At 44.1% G+C, this 22037-nt stretch overlaps 1 protein-coding gene across 4 annotated transcripts in view; it reads right to left on the bottom strand.

Moving 5' to 3' along the window:
* Window positions 1-368: 368 nt before the first annotated feature.
* Window positions 369-22037, bottom strand: part of GALNT7 (polypeptide N-acetylgalactosaminyltransferase 7) — a 135986-nt gene continuing 114317 nt past the window's right edge. The window contains exons 5-12 of one of the 4 annotated variants that reach the window (XR_015169374.1): window positions 21912-21991; window positions 18953-19467; window positions 16029-16146; window positions 14477-14599; window positions 10407-10625; window positions 8033-8131; window positions 7036-7164; window positions 369-2795 (exon numbers count right to left, since the gene is read on the bottom strand). Coding sequence is in view for 3 of the 4 variants with exons in the window: in XM_086414651.1 (XP_086270777.1) it covers window positions 2658-2795; window positions 7036-7164; window positions 8033-8131; window positions 10407-10625; window positions 14477-14599; window positions 16029-16146; window positions 19285-19467; window positions 21912-21991 (1089 nt within the window). In the remaining variant the exon portion in view is untranslated. The remainder of the gene's footprint in view (window positions 2796-7035; window positions 7165-8032; window positions 8132-10406; window positions 10626-14476; window positions 14600-16028; window positions 16147-18952; window positions 19468-21911; window positions 21992-22037) is intronic. The other 3 variants (XM_086414651.1, XM_086414650.1, XM_086414652.1) reach the window with 3 other exon arrangements.

Below are 22037 nucleotides of genomic sequence, written 5' to 3'. Positions count from 1 at the left end.
TCAGGAGTTTTCTCCAGTACCACAGTTCGAAAGCACCAATACTACTGTATCTTGCAAACAATGAGTGTGTGTTCTCAGTCATATCTGACTCTTGGCGACCACATGGACTGTAGCCCCTCCAGGCTCCTCTGTCCATGGAATTTTCCAGGCAGGAATACTGGAGTGGGTTGCCATTTCCTTCTCCAGGGGATCTTCCTGACCCAGGGATTGAACCTGCATCTCTTGCATCTCTTGCATTCGTAGATTCTTTACTGCTGTGCCACACCCTTATAAACAATAAAGTCAAGTAATTACTTCAAACATGCAGTGTTTAGATATATATAAAAAAGGATTACAAGTACTAAAAAAAAAAAAAAAAAACCCATGGATTAAAATACAATATTTTATTTATTTCTCACCTAAAAAACAAGCAACCCAGAATTAAGATATACATAAACTTCTCAAATTTACCCCTAATAAAATTTTGAATATTTATACAATTTCTACAGAAACATACAGTGTATCAAAATCTGCATAAATCAAATTTATAAAATGAGTAGAAATGCATAGTGATATTATCAACTTACAAAGCAAGGATATGGAATTATTTCCAAAACAGCCTACAGTAGAAAATAGTCATTATGGCAGCAGCTTCTGATGTTTTTTGTGTTTGGTAAGGTTTCTGATTTCAATATATAGAGTCATTTTTTATAGAGTATCTTAATGAATTGCACAAAATACCCATTTAAAATTTACATGCACAGTTTCTGTGCCACTGTTCTTAGGCCTATGCATAGTTAACAAGGTTATAATCTATTCAACAAGGAAAATGCGACCTACTTGCAAACACACAAGTATTAAATACCAATTCTCTTAGTTTCTTACTTATGGTTGATTTATTTTGCAGTTATATAGGCATAGAAATGTATTCCTTTTTAAACATCCCTAGAGATGAATGAAAGCTCAAATGGTTGATCAGAGATCAGGAGCAAAATACAAATTGACGATTCAAAATTATAAATAAAACTCTGTTTAAGATGTTTAACTTTGACTCTCCAAATTTAAGAGCTAAGCTTGGAAGAAGCAAGTTTGTAGGCTTTTCTTTTTAAATAAATGTAGGTGCTCTTTTCTGTTTTCTTTTTTAAGCTTTAGTAAAATATATTTTTCTCTGGTAGTAGTTTGTGAATTCCTTTCATTGATCATGATAACAGGATCAGTCTCTAATTTACTTGCCATTCTCTGCCTCATTAATTTTCTTTTTATTTATTTATTTATTTTGCCTCTGATGGAGCATTTTAATCTTGTGGGGTATAAGAGACTATTTAGATATTAAAATCAACTGACCACTTGCAGTATTTGGTTTTCCTCTTGTAGATACTATCTCAATAAATGTGTGAATTCAAACAAGTCTTCTTTTCATTGGAAAAACACTAACAGAAATATGCTTCCTAAAAAAAAAAAAAATAAGAAACACTAGGGAACTAACAGATAACTGAACAGAAAGGAGTTCATATTTGTTCATGAACTGTATTTTTCAATAGGCTTTTTTAAAATTTAAAGACTGTGCAGGGAATTTCTTGAAGAAATAACTGAAAGGTCCATTCAGCCTTGACTATATAAATTGCACAGCTTAGGTTATAAGACACAGTAGTCTTGTAAGGCTTAATCCAACAAGGGTTTGGAAATTCTCACCTTGGTTAGAACAAACCTTTGATGTGTTTACAGTGGTGTTGTGTTCTTTGTGTTACTCTCATTTCAAGGTTTCAAAACTGAGAAATATTAATAGTTTTCTAAAGTGACAGGTAATGGGGAAAAGCCAATCCTCAATGTCAGAGGACTTTTCTTCTCAAGTTAGTAGGAACCCCTCCCGCCTTAGGAGTTGGGACTGATAGAGGGCAATGGAATGCCGACAAGTAGAGGAGTTAATGCCTCACAAATCTTCCAACTCTTTGGAATAGCCCTGGATTTTCCATCTTGTCATTTGTTTTTTGAGCCATACAGCATTCAATTTCAGAGCAAATGGAGGCGAGTAAATTCAGTCCTCAGACAGGTAACGAACGATTCCATCAATACCATCCTACAAATTGCATTCAAAGCTCCTGAAATAGTATACCAAGAAATGAAAGAGGCACTAAATGTGTTGAAATTCACCTTTCAAAAAAGCAGCATGACCGTGGAGGAAGGCCACCTTGGCTAATAACCTGTGGCAGTGCTTCAAAAAGATGTAAAATTAAATAAAGACATAACAGGTTGATAATCACCAAGTTACATAGGAAAGTCTGGTTACTCCAACCTTTTTTTTCAAGTGTGTTTAAAAAAAAAAAAAAAAAATCAAACTGCCTTTCAGACCCCTGAGTGTAATCCCAAAGAAGACAACAATGCTTTTAACTCTGTTCTAAATAAAACAGAGCTAAACGCACAGATTACCAACAGCATCTTAAAACAAAACAAAAAAGATGTAAACATCTACAAAGTTTAAGGTAAAAGCAGTTTTGTAAACAGTAACTGCAGATGATCATGTTATTGTAAAAATCACAGTTTGTCAACGTCCTCAGGCCCGCGGAGCCTCTGGGTTTGGAGCTGTACAGGTGACAAGAGTTGCAGCAGGTTTCAGGCGGCTTTCAGTCCTGTATAAGCTTACGTGTCAGTAGGTAGGTTACTGATTTCTTTCGTTCCTTCTAAACACTATGGATGTTATTTATCTCCCACTTTTGAGTCATTTTGCTGGAGTCGCAGTCGGAGATGAACACTTGATGGAGGACCTCTGAGCGATCCAAGCACTTTCCGGAAGGAATGTGAGTCAGCCTGTGCAGGTTCTGGAAAACAGAGGGAAACACAGCGTTACACGTGAGCTCTGTGCTGTCACTGGCATTAGACAGGTCACTTCCTGGCTTTCGTAAGAAGACAATTCAAGCAAATTGGTCAGGTGTGAAGCAGCTTCACCCCAGACTCTGGGTTTCTCTTGTCAGTCTTCTACATCCTTTTGTTGTTCAGGTGTGATGTGCTGCGGGTACCTCCAATTCAACACATACAAACTTAAATTCATCATCTTCTCCTCCAGACCAGCTCCCCTAGTTCCTATCCAGCTAATCCAGCTGTCCTGAGCTTAGGACAGCGCAGCTCAGGCTGCATGCCCGCCTTCCTTCGAGTCACCAGCTGAACATGGACATTTGCAGGACTTGGGCTTGTACCCTTTCCCATCCCCACCGCCCTTGTCTTAGTCAAGTCCTTGTCACCTGCTGGAGGTTCGATTCAGCTCGCAGAGTGCAGTCCTCAGACTAGCTAAGATTGGGTCTGTAGGGTCGAAACAATTTCCTAATAATACAAAGACCTTAACTGTCTTTTCCACTGTATGGACATTTATACAGACAGTGCAAAAGCCATGCTGGGTCAAAGAGCTGGGGCTGTAACATCAATCAAGTGGTCACGTTCTCCGTAGCCACAGACTCACAATTAGAAAAAAAGCCAGTTTCATTTTAGAATGTCCTTGATGAAGCAGTAAAACGTGTTTGTTTTATTAAGACTTGACCCTGAGAGACAGTAGGTAAGAATGGCCAGAACATGGGCAGTTGCTGGACTTGAGGGCTGAACGAGCGCCTTTTCTTGTCATGTGACTTAAAAGGACAAATCGCAGGCAGATTACAATTATGCAAACTTGGGGCTGGGGAGACATTTTACAGAAAATAAAGTGAGCCTGTCACTTCAAGGGGAAAAGAAAAACAATATAAAGCTGACAGTTATTTGTTGCCATTGATAAAACCTAAGTTTTCAAGCAAAAATTTGAGTTTTAGAAAACTTGTATCCATCATCAAGAATGTGACAGCACCACAAGATTTAAAGACTTTTCTGGTGAAAAATGGTTATATTTGTGATTTCAGGAGCAGTATATGATGAAATGTGCCATCATTTGGAAGATCTGGATGACTTAGTGAGTCGATATTTTCCAAATGAGCTGTGAAAGTGTGATGTTACAAAAGATCCATTCAAAGTTTGAGACAGACAAGTGGCTTTAATGCAACAGAAGACAAAATGTTCACTGACAGGGATTCCAGATTCCACATTGCAAATAACTTGGACACAGGTCCCCTGATCTAGGAAGATCCCACACGTGGCAGAGCAACAACCCCTGGCAACTCCAGAAGTGCACCACATCTCCTGAAGCCCGTGCTCTAGGGTCCGGGAGCCACAGCTGTTTGAAGCCTGGGCACCTAGAGCCTGTGCTCCACAATGAGAAGCCCGTGCAGCACAGCTAGAGTGGAGCCCCTACTCACAGCAACTAAAGAAAGCCTGGGCACAGCTATGGTGACCCAGCACAGCTATAAATGAATGAATGAATAAAAAGAAACCACCACCTACACCCTTGTGTAGCACAATTATCTGAAAAGGCTATTAAATTATCCCTTGTTTTCAAACTGCATGTCTAGACAAGGCTGGATTTTCCTAAAATACTCAACTAGAACAACATCTCGCATCAAACTAAATGCAGAAGCAGAATAGGAATCCAGAGTTCTTCTATTAAATCAGATACTAAAGGCATTTGTGAAACTATAAAACAGTGCCATTCTTCTCATTGTGGTGGGGAAAATAGCTATTTTTCATTAAAAGTGTTATTTATATTAACATGTAATAGGGTTATGACTATTACTTTTACATGAATATGTACAGCAATACTCATAACAGTTCTCAGGTTTAATTCCCAATTCAGAAACCCCATTAGCTGTAAGCTGTATAACAAATCTCCCTGGGAGTGTGTCAGCAGTTAGTAAGGATGTAAATGGGTCCAGAGGAGCAGAGTGAGAACTGCTGACTGAGCTGGCCTCCTGCTCACCAGTCCAGGCTTGAAAATGTTTCCAGAATTATCTTCCTAAAAGTACCCACTGTTTGCTATCACTGTGATCCTCAGCTAAGGTTGGTCACTCCCCAAAGACCATAAAAAGTTCCATGCTCTTTCCCATGGAGAACAACTTAGGGAACCAGAAAACACCCAGCTCCTAGAATTCTCTACACTAAGACGCTATGACTCTGCTCACTTGTCATTGCATTCATCCTTCATGAAAAGTCTTATCACACCTCAAGATCCCGTGCAGTGATACTTCCTACCCAAAACTCACCAGAAATAAAGCCTCCTATTAATCTCTCTTTCCCTATCCTATGGCATTTTATTTCTTTAATATCTTGTTTTTGTTTCTTATTTATTATTTTTGACTGTGCTGGGTCTGTGGTGTTGGAGAAGACTCTTGAGAGTCCCTTGGACTGCAAGGAGATCCAACCAGTCCATTCTGAAGGAGATCAGACCTGGGATTTCTTTGGAGGGAATGATGCTGAAGCTGAAACTCCAGTACTTTGGCCACCTCATGCAAAGAGTTGACTCATTGGAAAAGACTCTGATGCTGGGAAGGATTGGGGGCAGGAGGAGAAGGGGACGACAGAGGATGAGATGGCTGGATGGCATCACTGACTCGATGGACGTGAGTCTCAGTGAACTCCAGGAGTTGGTGATGGACAGGGAGGCCTGGCGTGCTGCGGTTCATGGGGTTGCAAAGAGTCGGACACGACTGAGCGACTGATCTAATCTGATCTGATCTGGGTCTTCCTTGTAGGGCACCAGCTTTCTCTTCTCTAGTTGTGGTGAGCAGGCTTCTCACTGGGGCGGCTTCTCTTGTGGAGCCCGGGCTCTAGGGTGCATGGGGTTCAGCAGTTGCTGTGTCTGGGCTCCCAGGCTCTGGAGCACAGGCTCAGTAGTTGCGGCGCACAGGCTTTGTTGCTCTGTGGCAGTGGGGTCTTCCCGGATCAGGGATCAAACCTGTGTCTCCTGCATTGGCAGGCGGATTCTTTACCACTGAGTCACCAAGGAAGCCCCATTTTGCTTATTTTTATTTCTACATGGGCTTTAGCTATTTTTTGAAAGGCCCCAGTGAATATTTATTAATAGTAACATCTGATGCACAAACTGATATTCGGTGCTGTGCCCTTTAAAATATAGTATCGAAAATATGTGTATCCCATTTTTTATCCATTCCTTCTCATATTTTTTTGCATCTGTTAACCTTCTTTTACTAGTTAACTAATCATCCCTTGGCTTTACTGCTATTATTCATCTTTCTTTGTGGAAATAAATGCTCTGTTCTCTGGGAGTTATATTAATCTTCTTCCTAACATCAGCAACTGACACAAACTTACCGCTTCTTGGTAATTATCTATGCAACATATATAATTCCCATAACTGGGAATATTCAGCTAGGCCATTAACATCGTCACTACATGGCAAACAAGTGTTTTCTGGCAGGGAGGGCATGACAACAAATACAAGATGTGTACAGAAAGTTAAGGGCTGCCAGCTTCTTTCAGTTTGGGGGAGCTTTTTCAGCTTTTTGTTTCACAATAAATTGATTTACTTTAGCCAAGTCTAGACTTCGAAAATTATAGAGTACCATTCGAATGTTGGAATCCTCAACTTGGCATACAACATTGAAAATTCACACCTGAAATAGAAACACTGCTCCCACAGAGTCAAATGAAGAACTAAATGTGGCTTTTAAAACAAGCAACAGGCAACACCTATCCTGCATTTAACAGCCAGGAGGAGAAGCTGTGAAGCCTGGAATCCAACACGTTACCTGTTCATCTCTATCGCCACCTGCTGGACAACAGGCAGCAATATTTTAAAAGTTAAACTAACCGAGGCATTCATTAAAACTATATATACTTATGTATATATAAATAAGCCATTCACTAAAATTATATATATTATCATTTAGATTAAAAAGATCAGATTTTGATATTATAACAATGGTGATGATTGCCTCAGGGAACCCTGGTTTCCCTATGTGGATAAATGAACAGTGGGTCTGCATGGACCCTGGGTGGTACCTGTCCGTGATGACATTGTACTAGAGAATAAAAGGGGTGCTCTGTTATCGAACGGTGATTCTCCAGTGATCAGGAAAATGAGAGGGAAATGCAAGCCAGTGAGAATGCAGGTTTTAACGTTTACATGTCTCAATTCCATATATTAAAATGAAACAGCATATATTTCAGAACTAAGATGCAGAATACCTTGAAGTACTGCCATTCCTTAAATTCATTCAGATTGCAGTGTGTAATCATAACTTTGGATCCATCAGGCCCCTTCGTCAAACACTGGTCATACTGCATGAGTTGATTGGCTTCATTAATTCGGAAAAGCTATTTAAAAAAGAAAGAAACCCAACTCTTATAATTAGACTCAATGACTACCCTATTTCTCTATCACATTTCTGTATGTTCAGAACTGCAAGTCCAAAGACAGGAATTACTCATTTTGATGGTAGTGAAGACCGCTTCTAACTATTAAAAGCTTATGTTCTTTAGCCTTTTAGATACAGAATCGGTCGTTAAGATTTTAATCACACCAACAGTGTAAGAAAATGAAAATGTGGAAACAGACCTGATAATGTATCACCATCTAAATTAGAGACAAGAAAAATACTCACATAGGAAGGGAAGACAATATGTGGTTGCCTTTCTCAGTCATGTCTGACTCTTTGCAATCCCATGGACTGTAGTTTGCCAGGCTCCTCTGTCCATGGGATTCCCCAGGCAAGAATAATGGAGTGGGTTGCCATTTCCTCCTCCAGGGGATCTTCCCAACCCAGAGAATGAACCCGCGTCTCCTGCATTACAGGCGGATTTTTACCATCTGAACCACCTGGGAACATGACTGGTAATAACATCCCAGCTTCTTGGGGGGAATATGTGGAAAACTGAACAATAGCTGAACAAACAAAACTGTTAGGGAGTGAGGCTTACACAATTATACACTCAAGCAAGAACATATTCTAGTCTCTTATATGAGACACAAATTCTAGATTGCGGTTGCTTACATAAAAACCAATACTGCTCTTATTCCCTCATTTAAGCAAATGCTTCAGCACTGTTGGCTTTTCACAGAATGTTTTACTTTATCAAACAATCACAGTTACCAAACTGAAAACAGGCTACAGCCTGTGCTGCGTCAGCGCCTTGGCTCCCAGTGCACACCAGCTGCGTCTGGGAGCCTGAGCCAGCGGTGTACCTGATTCCCGCCCATCCTGTGGCAGGGGCCCAGCTCCACAAAGCCTCCATTGGTCTTCCCCATGCTGTCGATGCAGTACACAGTTTCAAAGCCTCTGATCTGAAAGAAATGAACGAAGGGTCACAGGTTTAGATTCTGATAAGCTCTAGCAGGAGGTCAGAGAACTTTGTCTTGAGGCTGAGGTCCACATGGAGGGTGGGGCATGTGCAGCCTGGTACCTACTGTCCTGTTAGGCCTCTTAGAACACAGAGCTATAGTCATCTCTCAAACCACTTATGGTCTTTTTTTTTTTTTCCTACTTATCATATTTATTTGTGAAGCAATTTTGTTACATGCAAAGAGAGAGGGTTTCCTGTTGTTCTTAGATTTATAAGATTGTTTACACTTGAAAAGTCATTGGTTAGGACTTCCCTGGTGGTACAGTGGACAGAAGTCCACCTGCTAATTCTGGGGACACGGGTTTGATCCCTGGTCCGGGAAGATTCCACATACTGAGAAGCAACTAGGCCCATGCTCCGCAAGAAGAGAAGCCACTGCAATGAGAAGCCCATGCACCTCGACTAGTGAGTAGCCCCCGTGGGCTGCAACTGGAGAAAAGCCCGTGCAGCAACCAAGACCAGCCCAGTCAAAAAACAATAATAATGATAACAATTAATTAATTAATTTTAAAAAGCCACCGGTTAGATAGCGTGAAACCACTTATGGTCTGAAAGTCAACACTGGAAGGGGTTCATTTCAATGAAGGACCTTGGCCTATAAAGTTCGATAAAAGATGAAAGAAATAAAAAAAATATCATTAGTACCATTTCAGATTCATGACAGGCAGAGCAAAGGGACCTGACTACAGTGGTCACAGACACTGGCCCTAAGTATCTAGACCATCAGTGATCCTGGGAAGTAAGGCTCTCACGCCTGACAGCTGTATTCAGGGGCTGGGGTTCATGGAGAGGTGGAGGGGTAGCTATGACCAGTAGGCTGTGCTGTGCTGCTGCTAAGTCACTTCAGTCGTGTCCGACTCTGCGACCCCACAGACGGCAGCCCACTAGGCTCCTCTGTCCCTGGGATTCTCCAGGCAAGAGTACTGGAGTGGTTTGCCATTGTAACATGTGTGCTCAGTCGTGTCCCATTCCTTGCGACCCCATGGACTGTAGCCCACCAGGCTCCTCTGTCCATGGGATTCTCCAGGCAAGAATACTGGAGTGGGTTGCCATTTCCTTCTCCAGGGTATATTTCCCACCCGGGGATCAAACCCGGTTTCTGGCATCTCTAGCTTTGGCAGGTGGATTCTTTACCACTGAGTCAAATGCGGGGAGTCAAGCTATAGCTGACAAATAATACAGACCACCTATGGACAAACTGTATATACTCTAAGTACGTGGCAAACATGTGCTTCCATCTCTGGAATGCATGTTTTGTACAAAAACAATCTCCCTTTTTGGAAATACTACTACAGATTTATAACTTGATTAGAGATCACTATTGGCATCCGTTGGCAGCTGGATGTGCTTGTCGGGGCTCTGGGACAGAGGTCTGGGTTAAAGGTGGACATCTGAGAGCCATCAGCGTGTGAAGGGTGGGCTCTGAATTCTCTACTGGGCAAGCTCACCAAGAGAATTCATCCCTTCCACACAGAAGGCTCTAGGCTAGTGAGTAATTCTCGAGAGCAAAAGATAACCAAACCAAAATGAAGTCTGGGCTTTCAGGAGCTCTGGTCCAGCTGGGAGTTAAACACAGCTCATCAAAATAGAAGACGGAAATATGGGACAGAGAACTGTTAGGACACAGGAGCAGAGAGAGATCGAGCACATCCTGCTACCCAAACTACTGACCTCTTACCAAAAAGGTCAGGTCGCTTTGCCCTACCTGCTTCTCTAGGGGCTGGGGCTCCTCAGGGACAGATCCAGCCTCTTTGCATTCTTCTCACTCAGTCCCATGAAACGTGCTGCAGGCTCCAAATATACGTCACATCCTTAGATCTACATGTAGCCTCCTTTCTGGGCCCGAGGTCTCTCGGACAGCCCACTGGGGTGTCTACCAGACCATGTGTGCCCTCCTGACCCCTTCCCATGCACCCTCACTGGCAACTTCCTCACCATGGCTGCCACCTAATGTGCTGGGCAAATATCGGGTTTGGCCAAAAAGTTCATTCGGGTTTTTCTGTGACACTGCATGGAAAACCCAAATGAACTTTTTGGCCAACCCGATAAAACCAAACTAGCTGTCCACCTGGCCCACACCTTCCACTCACTTGCCTTGTTTTCCACCAAACTTCCCCGCCTCAAATTCTTCTCTCTTCCCCAACATTTCCGTCTCACTCTGCTTTCTCCTGAGCTCAGTCTCCAAACACACACATGATCACCCAGCTGACACTTACTTCTCCCCAGTCGACATTTTTGGGCGGCAGAGGGTAGTGTGAGGTGATGTCATAAGCTATTTCTTCCATGAACCATTTGAAACTCTTACAGTTGTGATCTTCTCGAAACTTCTTCAGCTCTGATATATCCCCATATGCCAAGGCCTTCGATTCTGGGCGACTGGCATAGAAGTAGTCTTTGTACTCATCCCACCAGACCTCCACAACTCTAACGTAATTCTGGGGAAAAAAAGAAATGAACATTATTATAAAAATATTTGTACTATCATAAACAGTCTCTTCCTGACATATGAAATATGACACACTCATTTCAAGAGGACTGTATATTTAATTGTGTGCAAGCGAGCTCATGACCCTGGCATGTCACTGTCATGAGTGTTCCACCAAAGAGTGGTGGACAAAGAATCTGGTATCAGTGCGCTGAAGGTCACATGTGCATGTGTGCTCAGCTGCTCAGTCATGTTCGATTCTTTGTGACCCCCATGGACAGTAGCCCACCAGGCTCCTCTATCCATGAGATTCTCCAGGGAAGAACACTGGAGTGGGCTGCCATTTCCTTCTCCAGGGGATCTTCCTGTCTTAGGGATTAAACCTGCGTTTCCTGCACTGGCAGGCAGGTTCTTTACCACTGCACCACCTGGGGAGCCCTAAAAAGGTTACATGCTCTGAGATAATATGTTCTCTCCTGCTGATGAAGCCGAGTGAAGACAGGGTTTGTGAGAAGCTGGCTGGAATCACCCCCACCCCCTCACCCTGTCCCCTGCCCCTGCCCAGAACAATCTCCTCTCTGAGCACCACACTGTTGCACCTGCAGAAACCACAGGGATAAACAACAGCTCTGCTCACTCAGACACATTCCTGCAGGCGCCTCTGCCTGTCTGGTAACAGCTATACCTGAACCACTTCACTATAGCCCAGAATTAAGTGGATATTTCCCCCTCCCCACGTCCCAGTGGTGCATCCTGAAAAGCAACTGAAGAACAATCAAGTAAGCTGACATGTGATAACTAAGACCTAACTTCTGCCGTTGTACTGAATGCGGGTATGAATGGATGTAGTCCAGACCCAGCGAGGTCCTCGCACTTGGACATCAGCTGGCAGTAAACTTCATAAAGGACTTGGGAGTCCGTCTTTTCAGCTGGGTGGCCATAATGTTTCTGCTGCTACTACTCATGTCCACTGCTGCAGTGAGAAAGCAGCACAGGCAACATGCAAAGCAACAGCAGACCTTGGTTCCAACGCAACTTTACTTACTAAAAGGGGCTGCATTGGGCCCGCTGGCCAAGGTGACCATTCTATATCAGGAGCAGGAACATCTAGTATTCAGATTCAATGTTTTCTTGGCTACAAGGTAACTATCAAAGGGTGATTGCCTGGCCACGGGCCTGTTGCTGCAAAAGCCTGTGGGCTCAAGAAGTTCTAAGTGGCAGCTTCCTAAAAGAGCACAATATTACTGCTAAATATTTTGAATTCTTGCAAATGCATCCAAAGTTAGACACAGTCCGTGTCTTCTAGGTACTCATGAACATGAAGAATTCAGGGCATATGTATAAGGTTACAGTAACAAAAAGGAGGAGCATTTAACTATTTGGGATGGGGGGACAGGGCTGGCTTGGTTTGAGGGAGTGGTTAGTGAGTTGGGGTCGGGACTTGCAGCAAAGGGCAACACAGCTATGTGACAAACCACGGTGTGTGTGGAGCCCTCAAGGAGGTCAGTTACCATCTCTGGATGCAGGATTCACTGAGAGAAAAGCTGCCTCCATTTCTCCATTTAAAGTGAAAAGTGTGTGAGTCGCTCCAGTCATGTCTGACTCTGCGACCTCAAAGACTGTGTAGCCCGCCAGGCTCCTCTGTCCATGGGATCTCCCGGGCAAGAATACTGGAGTGGGTTGCCATTTCCTTCTCCAGGGGTCTTCCCGACCCAGGACTGAACCTGCATCTCCTATATTGCAGGCAGACTCTCTACCGTCTGAGCCACCAGGGAAACTCCTTTGGATAATTAAGAAGTGAATCTGCGTGAAGCATTTAGATTTTTGTACACACTCAGCTCTCACAAAGTGCCAGCTCTTGGTGACACCAGTGTTCGTTTTTAGGGACTTTGCATGTCACCTCTCAGCTGACAGCCATCCGCATAGAAGGGTCTATGCAGGCAGCAGACATCAGATTCAGTTTCCAAGGGAATAACCCTGACGGGGAGTGGAGATGGCCTGAGGGGTGGGACGGAGGGGAGAGGGATGGGGGAGGGGGTGGGTGAGCACCCGTGGGAGACCTGAGGGCCTTTGCTGAGCAAGGAGAGACGGGAACCAGGGGCGGTGTGGGAGGTGGGAGGCGGGAGGTGGTGAAGGGACTACCTGCCTCATCTCACCTCGTGGGCTCAGCGGTCACAGAAAAAGGAACCGTCTCCAAGGAAAAGTTAATGGCTCAGCTCTGACAATGCTGAGTCTGAAACACCTGAGGACCACCTAAGACGAGGGTTCTAGGGAATTCCCTGGGGGACCAGTGGTTAGGGCCCTGTGCTTTCACTGTTCCATCTCTGGTTAGGGAACTAAGGCCCCATAAGCCGTGTGGTGCAGTAAAAAAAAAAAAAAAAAAAAAACCAACAAAATTAAAAGAAGAGGAGGGTTCTGGGAGACAGCTGATGCGAGAGGTCTGCAGTTCAGAGAAGACCACTGGCTGGAGAAACAGCCCTGGAGGCGGAGGGGACACACAGAGGCAGGGGACGGAGGTGCTGGCGACGGCTGCACTTGCTGGGCTTTGAGAAGACCCACGGCTAACCTGACAGTGATGGGTGCTGCCCTCTCATCTCTTTCTGTTCCTCGTAGCACAGGCTCTCCTGAGCTGACCTGACGTCATGAATTCCTGGTGACTGTGGGGCTGATTCCAAGGGCAGGTTCTCCTCCTGCGAGGCCGCGGGCCTGGTGTTATGTGGGAACTCTCTCTGTCTAACGAGGCTCCACGATGGTCATTTTGAAGATAATCTAGCTGGTCAGAGGGCTGTGCTGGTTCTTATAGCCTCATTTCTCCTTCAGTTATCTATTCCCTTTGGGGAACAGTCCTGAGTTGCAGCTGTAGCCAGAAATAGACTTCCTTCTGCTTTTGACTTGGTTAAGGGTTTCAGAAGATGAAGGGCACCAGTCACATGCTCTTAGAGTCTATGGCAGCCACACGGCTCCTACGTTGCTCCATCAAGGAGTAAGGTCCTGGTCCTGCCAGCAGCGGGGCCTGTAGACTCTAGGGTGAAACTCTCCTGGTTTGTCCCTCGTTTGGGGGACAAAAGATACTAAACTATTTAAAACAATTTTTTACTGTTATTTTTAAACTTTTAATTCTGTATTGGGGTATAGCCAATTGACAATGTCGGGATAGTCAACAGAGAGGGCACTTAGCCATACAAAAGATACTGAACTTTTATAAGCACTGTTCACAACTCTGACTTTGTTTACTACTCAAACTCCTATTATAATCACTTTACTTTTCAAAAAATCAGATAAGAACAATATTTTACTGATGTGTGAATGATACAAACTGGTATTTTCTTTCCAGCTATTTTCCTACAGTGTTGCTGCTACTGCTGCTAAGTTGCTTCAGTCGTGTCCGACTCTGTGCGACCCTCCATAGACGGCAGCCCACCAGGCTCCGCCGTCTATGAGATTCTCCAGGCAAGAACACTGGAGTGGGCTGCCATTTCCTTCTACAATGCATGAAAGTGAAAAGTGAAAGTGAAGTCGCTCAGTCGTGTCCGACTCTTAGCAACCCAATGGACTGCAGCCTACCAGGCTCCTCCGTCCATAGGATTCTCCAGGGAAGAGTACTAGAGTGGGTTGTCAGCTTTTACAAATTAATTTGAGGTATCTTCACAGAAAACACTTGATACAGGAATGATAATCAGAGTAGGATACAAGGAATAATCTTAAACAGTAAGAAGTTTCACAAATAAATCTAGCCTAAGTTAAAAGTGACACCCAGCATGACGGCTTCAAAGGTGTCACCCAGCCATCAGGTTGACACCAAGTGGCCATGTGGCACACGTGTCAGCTCCCAGTCTCCCCACTTTTAACCAAAAGACTCACCTTTAGGGTAGGAGAAGACCCGACATAGACGGGTGGGGGGTTCCCCTGCCAGCCCTCAAGACGGTAGATGTGCCCGACACGGGAACAAGGGACAAACAGCAGCTTGCCTCCACACTGCCAGATCTGTCAGGAAAGACACACGTGCAGCGGTTTCAAATGCCAGCTCTGTCCTGTGAAACCTAAACACTAGACACTAGACACAGTGTCCATAGGGAATTTATACGCCAAACAGATCCTGCAATGACTTCCTGTTTCTCGAGCTCACATACTAACAAAGAGGCTGCTGGGGAACCCAGGTGTGCCCGGGACCCAGGACCCCTTCCTGAGCCCCTGCAGCACCCGAGATACCCCCATGGTAACCCGCAGAGCCATACAGACATCCCAGTCCTCACACCCTCGTAACCCCCCTCCCCGCTCCACCAGCTAACATGTCTCCCATGGGGGAGTGTTCTGATCAACGCCTCACCAGCTTCTGCACCTCTGCTCCCCTCTGCCATCGCTCCCCTATTTATTTATAGTAGGAGATTATCCTTATGAAGGGCAGCTGGGGGTCATGCCCTCCCCCTCAGCCTCTCTGATGGTTTCCACTGCCTGCTGGATTAGTAACAGTGGAACAGCACTGGAGGCCCCCCACTGTGGCCCTAATATCCCTGCCCACATGGTCTTCCCCTTAATCTCTGTCTGATTCACGCATTCAGCTTCTGCCAGCATTCCTGTCTCCTGAACTCTCATATCCCCTACCCTGTGCCTTTTCCCATTCTACCTGCTTAGAAGCGTCCCCCAACCAATCTCACGCCCATCTTCCTAGTTCTGTCTTGAACACTTCCTCCAGCAGGATCCCACCAACTGCTCCTTCATCACATCAGCTGAATGTGGGTCCACCTTCTGATTGTGTTACGAGTTTAAGTAGAAGTCCCATCTCTTATCAACTGTAAGTTCCTTGACAGCGGGGACTGGGTTTCTCCTCTCATCCCTCACGGGGCTGAGCTCCAGACATTCAAGACAAGGTGAACAATTATCTGTTCAACTCAAACCGGATCACTGTTCTCTCTCTTTCTTTCAGGAAGAGGGTGGGGAGCTGCAGCTCCCGTGTCAGTGTGAGGACCCCAGTCCCTGTTGGGGTCTGCCTCTGTCCTGAAGCATCCTGTCCTACAGGGATGAAAGGCAGCTTCAGCAGTGGATGGGCAAACGGGACCCGACAACTGCTGATTCCCCCAGGGGCTCTGATAACAAAAGGCTCCAGTATGGAAAACCTTTGGGGGAGGGGTGGGGGATGGGAAAGGAGGCATTTTTATTCTGAAGCTTGCTGGCCTCCGTTTTTAGCTGAGCCGTGTACATACGCAGTCGGAGCTTGCATTTTCCCTTATTTTTTCCCAAAAGGCAAGTATGTTTGTTAGTCATTCCTTATAATTTAGAGAAATGCATCAAACAGTCCCCCCACCACCCCCCTCCTCCACCCCATACACACAACCTGAAAGAAACCAGCCTTATCGTATAGTCACAAGAATCAGTAACTTCTTGGAAAAATTGCAGTTGTTTAATGAAATGTTACCTTGTATGAGATCTCAAAGTTTTCACCACCCCAAATCTGGAGGCCTGGATCATAGAGACCCAGTTCAAAGAAGAAGTCTCTTTCGATGGCGAATAACCCTCCAGCCATGGCTGGGGACCTAAGGGAAAGAAATGCTGGAACAACTTTGAAAGACAAATGCCCAAGACCCCTTCAACCACAGACAACAAAGCTTTTTGGAATACAGTTAAGTAATGCATAGAAGAGACAAAACTGATGGCCAAACATTAAGAAATTATAAAGCCTTCACCAAGCAATTCTGTTCATAATTTCTTATGAATTCACTACAATTTTTAACTGAAATGGTATGATATATTTCATTACAAATTAGAGCATTACATCATTTCGCCATTAGAGGGCATCTTGGTTCCTTGGTTGACTTAAAAATTAAGCCTTGTGAGTTAAAACAGAATTTTTGCTTTCACTCCTCAAAAGGACTGAGCCATAAGCCGTGGCTGGCTAAATGTTCCCGCAATGATTTATGAGTCATTCCAGGATGAGTGAAACCATACACCATGAAAGTAGTATCTCATTTTTGAAATTTTATAGCTCAGGGGTTTGCCAAATAAGGGTGTAGCTCATGGGAGGACAGCCTGGGTTCATTGTAAGTTTGCAAATGTGGCCCGGAAATGACACAGGAGAATGAGACAGAGTTATTTACTGTGTCAGGACGCAGGGATGCCAGAGGGTGACTCGTGGGCCTTCCTGAGTGCGATCCTGAACTGGGTACTTTTTAGCGACAAGAGAAAAAAAAAAAGACTTGGTAGCTTTCTATGGTGAGCCCCTCCCAGCATCAGAAGTTAGAGGAGAATAATTTTCATCCTGTTCCCTCGGGAACAAAGGATTGTCGCTGCATACGAATCTTAGGTAGGTCCCTCCATTGGAGCCTCTTCATCAGCACACCTGATATCAATCTATCGCCGATTCCCGCTGATTGCACCATCAACTCACATAGTGGGTTCACACGGTGAAGCCACTTCTTCCCAGCCTCACTGCTGCCATCCTAGCCCACGGACAGAACCCTGACGGCGTCCTCTTTCCTGCCCCACCGGAGCCCCATCAGGCAGCTGGGTAGCGCCACCCTGCTGTGCTGACCCCCTCCTGCCCCAGGGCCCAGGCTCCTGTCCTCCTGCCACTCCACAGCCCTCATCCCTCAGGGCTCGGCCTCGGGAACAGTTTCTGGGCTTTGCTTCTCACCACTCGTACTCGCTGCTCCACAGTCATTCATGTAGTGAACTGTTTAATTTCTGTCTCGCCTGCTGCGTGTTCAGTGCCACGAGGGAACACAGCTCATTAAAAGGAAATGTCATCACGTCAGGGGAAAGTCATCCTCTCAAAAGGCTTTTCTTCTCAGAGTATGCAGCTGAACTCACTAAATAGCACTGGTGCATTTTCGGTTATATTTTCACACCACGTTTATTTAACTGTCATTTAACATTATTATGACTATGCCCTTTTGATCTTTAAACATATTCCCAGTTATCTCAGTACATATTTGAAAAATGTATCTTAATGTGAAAGCCAGTGAGTTATTTAAAGGGAAACCTTCCTTAAATTTTTCTAGCACATTTTAAAAAATTCTCTTTACTAGCCCATGGGTTTGGTGGGAATATACCTGTAGTCACCATCCCTTATTTTTTCCCTCCCAGAATTATTTGTGAGTCAGGTTAAACATATCAGTGGTAGGCTCTTGGACAATTTTTGGGGAAAAAAAAAAAAAAACAAAACCTCAAACAAATTTGGAAAATGTCACATAAAGCTGAAAGGTTGTATAATTTCCTTATGTTTGCCATTTCAGTATCCTGGTATCACGACATGCCCAGACCCCACCAGCTTTTTGCATGACATCGGACACTGTCCCCAAACTGAGTTCGAGCATCATCAGTAGCGCAACAGGAAGAGAGAGACCAAAAGCAGAACCATAAGATCAAAAAAATAAAATTAGACACATTTAGAAACCTACATTAGCATCTAACTAAACAATTCATTTGGGGCCACTCTTTAAAAGATGGTAAAAATGTTCTAGTAAAAAGACCAAAAAAGAGAGAAGAACATAAATTTTTCTATTTGAAGAGGCACAAGAAAGGAGAAAGGAAGATTCTGGAAAAACATCTCCTTTTAATCAAATGCTCTTCTGAGAATGAAGTCATAAAGGAATTCTGTGTAACATTTCCCAAGTCATGTATTTTTATTCATCAAATTTAACTGGCATAAAATTACTATTTAAGAGCATACAAAACAAAAGAAAGAAAAAAAAATCTTGTTACTGCCTTTTGTTGTTAATACTACCCTCCAAGGCATCAAAGTAGATACAAAACTTGGATAGTAAGTAAAGTTTACACATTTTAAACTTATAGAATTATATGTCTAGTCCACTTTCCCAGGTGGGCTCAGTGGTAAAGAACCCACCTGCCAATGCAGGAGACATGGGTTTGCTTCCTGAATCGGGAAGATCCCTGGAGGAGGAAGTAGCAACCTATTCCAGTATTCTTGCCTGGGGAATCTCATGGACAGTGGAGCCTGGCGGGCTACAGTCCATGGGGTCGAAAAGAGTCAGACATGACTTAGCGACTAAACAAAATAACAAACAAAAACCTAAAACTGCAAAGCTTTTCTTGTTTTTCACCTGTATTTGGAACTGATACCATAAAACATGCCCACCCTCCAAGTCTGCCCCCAAATGGAGCTTGCTTTTAAGAAGAAAGCAACCACAAAGATGAAAGGGTGAATTTAAACCCCTGAAACAGCACAAAGAAAGAAATCCTTTCATAGTCTGAGACAGCATCTACAGTGTTAATTATATTTATATATATATATATAAAAATATATATATTTAGCTTGGCAAGAGGTTAATAGGTTAGCAGCGACTGGAGAAAAGAAAAAAAGGTAAGTGATTTAGTGATTACCGATATGGTTCAGTTTTTGTCTTTCTCAGTCTCTTCTCTCGGGGGGTCAGAGGCACCCGTTTCCAGAGCATACTCCAGTCCCATGCTCCTCGGGCATACCCATCTTCGTCACCACCCCCTTGGGGCACAATCTCATATGTGTTGCCATTTATGACATCTATGAGCGGCACAGTGCAAATGGTTCTGTGTTGTGTTGTTGATGGATGGCAGCAAAGATGAAATGCAAGGGCGTGTGGGGACCCACGTGTTTACACCAGGACATGGGGAAGGAAGAAAAAAAAGTACTTAGAGAGAAACATTCCATGTTAAAAAGAGGAAGTAGCGAGCTTTACCGATAAGGTTCAGTTTTATGTTTTCTTTTGGCCTTTTCCTTGTGACTCAGGGGGATTCGCTTCCATAGCAAACTCCAGTCCCAGGCCCCTCTGGCAAAACCATCTTCATCCCCACCTTGCTGAGGCTCAATGGAATAGTCATTCCCATCTATGTAATCTATTAGAGGCACAGTGCATGTGGTTCTGAAACATTTACAGAAAATGAAAAAGCATTTAAGAAACCCAACACTTACTAGTTGAGCAGGTCTATCTGTATTATCTCTTGTTATTCTGGGTTGCTCTATTTTTTTTCCCCACTAAGGGACCTTAGGACTTCCCTAATGGCTCAGACAGTAAAGAATCCACCTACAATGCAGGAAATGCAGGTTCGACCCCTGGATCAGGAAGATCCCCTGGAGAAGGGAATGGCAACCCACTCCAGTATTCTTCCCTGGAGAATCCAATGGACAGAGAAGCCTGGAAGGCTACAGTCCATGGGTTGCAAAACAGTCAGACACAATTTAGCAACTAAGCAGCAGCAGGGGACATTAATATCTAATGGGAGGTCGACGTGAACGAATGCCTTAAAAAGTCAAGGAGGCTGTTTTCATAAGAGAAGGGGAGAGGGGACGTCCCTGGGCTCACAGACAAACGTTGGGGACAAAGAGCCGTGTCCTTGAACTTAGCAGCGCTTCCTCATTGTCACTCTGGTCCTACAGGCACGCTCTCTTGGTAACTTCACATTATTTCTCAGGTTTCCCTGCCCATTTTTTTCCCCTCCTTGCCCCTCCATTCAAAATCAGTGTGTGTGTGTGTGTGTGTGTGTGTGTGTGTGTGACTTCCCTGGTGGTCCTGTGGTTAAGACTTCAAACTCCCAATGCAGGGGGCATGGGTTCGATCCTTGGTCGGGGAACTATCAGGAAATTTAAGAGCCCACCTGCCTCATAAGGCCTGGCCTAAGACACAAAACAAATATAAATAAAGATTACAGTTTCTTAAAAAAAAAAAAAATGAGTGTGTGTGTGTAGAAAGATAATACCTGCTACACTTTCAGCAGTGCTCCCAACTCTGCTGCTTTTTACTTCTTTGGAAGAAGTTATTATGAAAATCTGTTTCTATACATTTACTTGATCTTCTATCCTACTTCTTTTATTGCAAAAAATTAGCTTTTATCACACATACACAAAAAAACACAAAAATCCCTCAAAACCTGCTGAATAGCATAAATAGTGGCCTGAGAATTTGGAGCAAAAAAAAAAAATACCTTTTATCTGGGCTTCATAAAAATGCTAGTGGTATATGACTAATTAGGTATAGTGCCAACTCTGCTCAGATAATTGGTACACTGCTTGTTCTCGTGTTCATTTCATCAGAAAGGGTTTTAAAAGGCATCTCCCAAAATGGAGATTACAGGTTTTTCCAACCACGGTTAAGGTGCGTTTTAGATGTTTAGAAACCAAGAGGGGAAAATCCTTGGGGCTCAGGATTTTGACACAGGGGCTTTATTCCCGCCTGTGGACTCCTGCGGGCCAGTCGAGGGTCCGGTGGAATGACCTCACTCACCCTGCCTACATCTCAGAGGACTGCCCACTCTCACCAGGAGAGGGGAAGGCTGGCTATCTCTCCTCATGAGAGTCTTGTGATTCTCGGATTTTTAAGTATGCAGTGGAAGGTGTTCCAGAGGGATCTCAGCTGGATTCTTTATAAACTCTCCCGGTTGGGGCAAATTCATGAATTTCTCTCAGTCTCGGCATCCTATTTAGTTGAAGAGAGGTAATAATATCTATTTTGCAGGGTTGCAGTGAGAACATTGTTGATAGATCCTGGGATGATACAGTCCTCTGAAAGGTCTTCCTCTGACTCAGGCCACAGACACAGGGACATGTCTTATTTCCTTCTTAAAACTTTCATTTTAATTAATTCTTTGTTTCTGGCCGCTGTGGGATCTTAGTTCCCCGACCAGGGATAGAACCCACATACCCGGCATTGGAAGTATGGAGTCTTAACCACTAGACTGCCAGGGAAGTCCCCTTTATTTTTTCTAGGTTCTGACATAGTAAGGATTCTGGACTAAAAGCAGGGAAGGCTTTGGGAACCAGAAGACTGGTACTGCTGTCAACGTTTCAGATCCGATGTAAACTGAACAGTGATCACCACGTTCCCATGGGACAGCTGTATCCACGTCTAAACTTTAAAGGTCATGTGGAAATCCAAGGCTTTGACACAGAGGACAGCTAGCCCATACTATGTAAAATAATAATTTCCAAGATCATACAAAAACAAATAGGCATAATTTCAAAGCATGCTCCTTCAAGTCTTCAGAATGTTACCACAGTGTGGAGGGGGCAGTTAACATTACTCTTAGAGCAAGCTTGTGGAGCTGGAGGAAGTCTCTTTACTGACCCAACCATAAGGAGATTCTAAGTGAGATGTGCTGGGCTTATTCCAAACGTCTAACTGCCTGCATCTGAATCGGTCCCACGTTTCCGCCAAGCTCCACTCAGGGATACAACTAGCTAGAAAATAATACTCAACACGTAACTTGATACACTGAACAGAAATGAAATCAGGATGGGAATATTATTTGTCCTTCTAGGATGAGGTTTACTTTTCAACCAGCGAAGGAAATAAAAGCAAGGTAATGTTACCTGTCCTTAGATATGGGAGCTACAAGCGGTGCATACCAGTTAACGGCCACCTCACAGTGGGCATCGAGGTATATCAAAACCTTAAAAAAAAAAGAGGCAGGGTGAAAAAAACCCCACTTACAGGAC

This window comes from Bos grunniens, chromosome 8, assembly GCF_055505025.1.
Source record: "Bos grunniens cultivar Pamir isolate PY7600 chromosome 8, Bosgru_T2T1.0, whole genome shotgun sequence".
NCBI classification, from domain to species: domain Eukaryota; kingdom Metazoa; phylum Chordata; class Mammalia; order Artiodactyla; family Bovidae; genus Bos; species Bos grunniens.
The sequence above is the reverse complement of the archived record's forward strand: the minus strand, read 5'-3'. Positions and strand labels throughout refer to the sequence as shown.